The sequence below is a fragment of the Zea mays genome, chromosome 2, assembly GCF_902167145.1.
Source record: "Zea mays cultivar B73 chromosome 2, Zm-B73-REFERENCE-NAM-5.0, whole genome shotgun sequence".
Taxonomy (NCBI): Eukaryota; Viridiplantae; Streptophyta; class Magnoliopsida; order Poales; family Poaceae; genus Zea; species Zea mays.
The window spans coordinates 128,150,439-128,156,754 of NC_050097.1; the positions used below are offsets into that span (position 1 = coordinate 128,150,439).

A 6,316-nucleotide genomic window follows, 5' to 3' on the forward strand; every position below is an offset into this window, starting at 1 on the left:
AACAAAATATAATGGCTGACAAGGATAATACAGTAACAAGCAAAGAAGGAAGGTACCACTGAGTCACAGACACGCTGAGAAGTTCATATAGGTATGTTCACAGAATGCAAAAATTTTACACATGTAAGGCAGGTAGCAAAATTCAAAGATCAGTAGTATGTGCTGTGGCATAATCTTTGACAGAATACTACTGAATTATTATAAGGCCGGAATCAATGCAGCTTAAGCCCTCACCACATAAGTTACAGATGAAATGCCTCCCTTGGTCAACAAATTTCATGAAAGGGTTTATGTACGCTTTGCAACGAGAACACCGAATGGGTCCCATCTCTCCGAAGTCCACAAGCTAAAATTACAAGGCAAAAAATTAATCTTCAACTAGCAAATACGAACAAAAAAATAAACACAGCGTATTATTCTGCTGAATAGAACTGTGAGCCAATCACATCAAAGTTTACAATCATGAAACTGATGGAATGACTGTTGATACTCCATTACAGCTCCCTAAAATAAGATTGCACTTGCATAACATTATAAAGAAACCACAAATTAGAAAATCCATAAGGCCCCGTTTATTTTGTTGGAATTCAATTCCATTTTAATAATTATAATTTAAACAAAACTAATTAAGTTTATATATTTATATATATAATATATTTGTATATTATCCTAAATCATATGAGAGAGATGATTATATACTACATTTATGTTATAGCGAAGCAAGAAGAGTGTGATATAAGTTGTACATCGGAAAAATAGTATGTAAATCTATAGAATCAATTTTCATTTCTCACCCCATGAATTTGAGATAGGCTTATATGATAACTTTGGAAAGTGATGGAATGTCACATCCTAAAAAAATAGCCTATTGCATTAGTAAGATTCCAATTCCTCAAAATGAAAGGAAACAAACGAGACCTAAAAGAAATGAGCAGCTCATAGGCAGACTTACCTAGCAGCCCAAGTGATTCCAAATTTGCAATGAACACTTTTATTCATCAATAGAAAAAACAATTGGTGCGAAAAGGCCTCTAGCTGAGTTTGGTTAGGTGGTCTGTGTTAGTGTGTGTTCCTATGTGTAGGTGGGCTGGCCCCACAGTTGGGCTGCCGGACCATTAGGGTTAGGGTTTCCTGTGTCTCTATATATTGTAACCCTCCTCTATGCAATACAACAAGCAGCTCATTCTTGAATATGGTATCAAACTAAGTTAGGGTTAGGGTTTTCCTCTCCCACCACCAGCCGCCAACCCCGAGGCCGCCGGCCACCAGCTGCCCTCGCCGCCCTCACCTTCCCAGCCATGTGGCCGCCCTCACCTCCCCAGCCATGTGTCCGCTGCCCCTCTCCCCTAGCGGGCCTAGTTCCGCGGCCACGGAACACGCCGCCGGCCCGGATCTGCCGCCGGCGACCTCCTAGCGGCCAGCGACTCCCCCCTCTCCCTCCAGGCAACGGCCCTCTCCGCCGCCCCCGCCTACTAAGCCATTGTGGCTAGCCCACGTCTCCTCTACTCACCGTGGCCAGACCCATCATCTGAGCTGCCTCTTCTCCCTCGCCGGTCCTCTTCCCAAGGCCGCCGACCCCATCTCCTCTGCTGCCAGCCATGGCCACCCCGAACGGTCAGCCCCTTCCCTGGCCGATCCAGTGCCCCCCCACCAGGTCGTGCCTGCCACGCCTGCTCTGACTAGCGGTGCCCTCATGCCCTAGCCGTCGTGCTCCTCCTTCCCTGCCCGCGCTGACACCCTAGCAGTGTCTCCCTCTTCTTCGTGTCTCTTGTCGTCACCGTCAAACCCCCCTGCCAGGCCCCTGCTCGGCTAGATCGAACGACAGAAGCAAGAAGGTCCACGTTGTCGCTGCTCTTCTTTTGTTGCGCCCCACCGACCGTTGACGCTCGAACGTTGACCCCCCCCCCCAAAGAACGAGGCAGCTCACCACCTCGACTTCATCTACCTCGGCATCCATGGGCTATTATCTACATGGCGTGCACACTGGTCTCTACTCCAGCCGCAACACTCACCCTCACGACGCTGCGACTGCGAGGGGATGCTCCTACCTTCGTCTTCTGCTCCAGTCTCATGTTTGCGGTGCTCTCGTTGCGACTGCGAGGGGATGTTAGAGTATGTGTAGGTGGGTTAGCATCATTGTTGGGCTACCGGCCCATTAGGGTTAGGGTTTCCTGTGTCTCTATATAATGTAACCTTCCTCTATGCAATATAACAAGCAGCTCATTCTCTAACAGTCTGAGTAGCACTCCTCAGGTCCTAGGTTCGACTCCTCGTCGGAGCGAATTCCAAGCTATGGTTAAAAAATCCCCTCGTATGTCCCACGCCAAAGCACAGGTCTAAGGCCTGATCTCGGTCGAGGTCATTTCTGTTAGCATGAGCTATACTAGGCAGGGATCTTGCTATGTTAGGTAGGTCCCTTGGGTTAGGGTGGTGGACGACAGCACAGGCATGTTGCCATGTGCGCCTCCCCCTTTTTTGGTTAGTTGATTGTGTCAGGCAAGGGTCTCCCTGATTGGGTTGTTTCTTATTGCAGTGGGCATCCTTGCCTATATGTACTCAAGCCTTGCTCTCAATAATTGATTAGCAATTCCCCTAGTTCATTGTCTTTCAGTTTCTCACATGGGCTATGGTGTCGTTGTGTATGGGTGGGGCAGGGGTTCGGGGGTTTTCTCGACCTACGTGAGAAGGTCTTCTTAATATAATGTTCGGGGGCTGTCTTACCCCTCGCAGGTTGAAAAAGCAATTAGTCATATACCCCAAAAAACAAACTGTTAAGGCATTAACATCATGTATCAGTGTGTGTAAAAGTTGGATTGTGCATGATCTAATTTATTGACCTATTATAACATTCAAATTCAAAGCGTGGGATTAAGGGGGTGTTTGGGATGGCTCTAGGTTCCAGCTCCAATGTGGAGCTGTAGTTTATAATATCAATTTAAATAGTTTTAAAAATATTTTCAATCTAAATAATAAACAAAATGACTTATCTAAATGTCTTCTAAATAGTTACAGCTCCACGATTTTCTGGAGCACCTATGACCTGCTCCACCAACTCCACTAAATTTTCTGGAGCTGGAGCTATCGCAAACAGGACCTAAATAGTGAGATTAAGACCAAAACAGACCAAATTAATGCCCAAGAAAGAAAAAGGTCCAAAGCTGGTCAACTCGCATTATCAGGAAAAAAAGAAGACCAAAGTTGACCAATTATAGTAATAGTCTCACAAGTTTTATTGTCTTCGTTAAGTTGTGGAACAAAGACAATTAATGGTGGATCACATAGGACTTTGTTTGAGCCTTTGCTTTTCAAAATCTAGCTTCTATGACTGCCTAAAAAGTTAAAAAGTATGTATTTTTTTAATTTGCTTTTGAATTATTGGAACATGTAATATGTGTGATACCCCTCAAAACAAGGCCTCAATTGCCAGTAAAAGCTTTTCTACACCTGCTATTGGCTTCTAATACAAATACAGCTGGCTCTTTGTTTAAGCTTGTCTTTTAATCAGAAACCAAAGGGCCTACAACTTATAAAATCTTGGCATAGGCATCACCTGAGCAAGAGTGGCAATACTCTGTTGCAAGTGAAGTACGCAAGTTAGACAGTTAATGATTGCAATGTACAACAAAATATAGCAGTTTTATATTGAAGCACATAGGGCATAGCAAAACTATTCAAGCTCAAGTTAAGAATACCAGTTCACAAAGGTTCCTTTTAGATGGATTTGGTTCATTTTAGTTAGAAGATCTAATTCAATTATGCATGTATTGCATCCTTTAGTGGCATTATCATCCCAATGCATTTCTGCAGATTTCATTGGTCTCATAGCACTTCAAAGAAAAAAAATAGCAGTTGCATTTATTATAGTACCTATATCAAATCATTCATTTATCTGAAATGTTTGCTGAAATCAACAGGTGTACTTATTGTAGTACCTATAAAATCAATCAATGGTCTGAAAAGTTTCCTGAACATGTGCAGCATTTGCCTAGGTGCAAGAAATGACAAAAAAAGTACCTGAATATGTTCCTCAGATGGGTGAGGAAGAGAAAAAGGTTGAACCATCAGAGCTAAAGGCATGCCCGAAGTAGTCAAGAGATCCCCAGTACATGGTATCTGATAGAGCATGTATTAGCAGCAGATTACAAAGAAACAAAGACACAAGAGAATTACAGGCTATATCAAACAAGTTACTTGATTCACAGTGCAGCGCATTAGACGGGGGCTACAGTTCCCAGTGTCCTTCACAATAAATTCACTAGATGCAGCCTGTGATCAATAAACTACTCTTTTATGAGAGGCAGGAACAGGTTTAGCATGCAACGAAATATGAACGAAAATGGACACCAAGCTTTAAGACATACCGGGGGAATGGTTGCTTGGCCACCTTGACGGGTCTCATAAATGATGACTGATGATTCACGCATGGGACGTGGAATTTGATTAGGATCAATTTTGGACGGGGTTGATACCTGGGTTCCAGCATGTGGAGAATAAGGTATAGTCGGGGTGCCAGGGGGTCCTAGTGTGTTTGGCTGCATGCTACCAGGAATGCCTGGCATTCTCAAAGGTGGCTGCATTGCACCAGACCCAGCTCCCTACAAATAATTCCATAGAGCATGTCAGAGGTCAAACTTCTATGTTTCCTAGAATCACTGGAGTTTAAGATTCAGTAATTCTCTGCTCACACACTATGAAACCATATACTTAAATAAATTAAGTTTCGAAATTTTCACGTCATATTGATAAGAGTACTACTAAGCTAGTAATCACAACAACCATGTATGCCAAAAGTCCACATATATGCTATTTAAGCCAAACAAATAACTACAGAAACATAGGCAACACAAAACTTTTGGAATCCTTAACAAATTATGGGTCATTAGAATATAATTTAATAACAAATCTAATATCTACCACACATGGTTACAGGTCAATCAACATAAGGCTCATATGTCATATCAGACAACCTAATTAAAATACCTAGCAGATGAACATTCAAAACATAATCCTTGGGTATGTGAGATTGGAAACACCACAAAAAGTGTAAACCGACACCGCTTCCCAGTGTCACTCACTCCCTTACAAAAAAAACTAAACTTCTGCAGTAGAACTAGCAAGATCACCTGAGTTTGCCAAGACGGAGGTCCAAACGCCGGGGCATTTACCCTGGGTGGCCCCATGAATGGCAGTTGTTGTGCCGCAGGCGCTGATTGTGTAGCAAAGAGCGGCTGCCCAGCTGGCCGCGAACCGAATGGTGGTGGAGGCTGTTGCGGGGCTCCAAAGCTAGGTGGAGGTGGCTGCGTCCAAGCTGCCGCTGCGGCCATTGGCCCAGGCTGGCCAGCGAATGTCTGCCGCAATGGCGGTGCTGGCTGAGGCCCCGCTCCAGGAGGCCCACCGAAGGGTGGAGGATGCGAACCCGCAACAGGGGGGGCACCGAATGGTGCCGCCTGAGACGCAGCAACAGAGTGACCAACAAAAGGCGAAGACGCCTGCGATGCCGTCGCAGGAGGGCCTCCAAACAGGGAAGGGGCCTGGGACACCACCCCGGGGGGGACACCGAACGGCGGCGGCGGCTGAGACGACGCACCTGGAGGCCCTCCGAACGGTGGCGGCGGCTGGGACATTACCCCAGGCTGTCCGCCAAAGGGCGGCGAGGCGGAAGTTGACGGTGTCGGCGCCCGCACGAATGGCGGTGCGGGCGGGCTGCCAGGGAAGGCGGGACGGGCAGCGGACGGTGGGGGGCCCGGACGCGCGGCTAAGGTGGGCGGTGCCTGCTGCGGCGTGAGCCCCCGCGGGGCGCCGGGCGGCGGGGCCGCGCCGCGGGAGATCTGGAGGTTGGCGAACGCCCCGGGGAGAGCCCCCACCCCGGAGCCTGGCGGCCCCTGGCCCGAGCCCTGCGCGGTAGGGTTTTGCGCGGCGAACGGCGGCGGCGGCTGCGGCGACGACGCCATGGATCGCAGCGAGATCGGGATCTGGCGCGCGGTGGCAGGCGGCCAGGCGGGGGAGGAAAGGCGGTCGGGTGCTCTGCTCCTGACCGGTCTGGCGGTCTGGCCTGCCGTGCAGGCCGTCTTTTTTTCATTTTAATCTTTTTTCGAAACTTTTTTACAACTACGTTTCATCTTAACAAATGCAACTCGCGTGTCGGCGTCATCATTATTAACCGTTATCGAATATTTATGTCTCTTAGTTCATTTTTAACTAAAACATGATAAATAAAAAAATGAATGGATCACATCTCTACACCAATTTTGATGGTGTCGATGTCTCTGTTCCGGGCGCTGAGCTAACGCTTGTGTGGCGACAACTCGACGTCAAT

General features: G+C 47.0%; 1 protein-coding gene across 1 annotated transcript in view; it reads right to left on the reverse strand.

Annotated features, from left to right (window-relative positions):
- LOC103646939 (protein transport protein Sec24-like CEF) overlaps positions 1-6,072 on the reverse strand; it is a 52,115-nt gene extending 46,043 nt beyond the window's left edge. Inside the window, exons 1-5 of the mRNA XM_008671548.3 lie at positions 5,124-6,072; positions 4,362-4,595; positions 4,192-4,266; positions 4,015-4,113; positions 235-346 (exon numbers count right to left, since the gene is read on the reverse strand). Coding sequence (XP_008669770.1) covers positions 235-346; positions 4,015-4,113; positions 4,192-4,266; positions 4,362-4,595; positions 5,124-5,951 — 1,348 coding nt within the window. The 5' untranslated portion in view covers positions 5,952-6,072. The remainder of the gene's footprint in view (positions 1-234; positions 347-4,014; positions 4,114-4,191; positions 4,267-4,361; positions 4,596-5,123) is intronic.
- Positions 6,073-6,316: the final 244 nt, after the last annotated feature.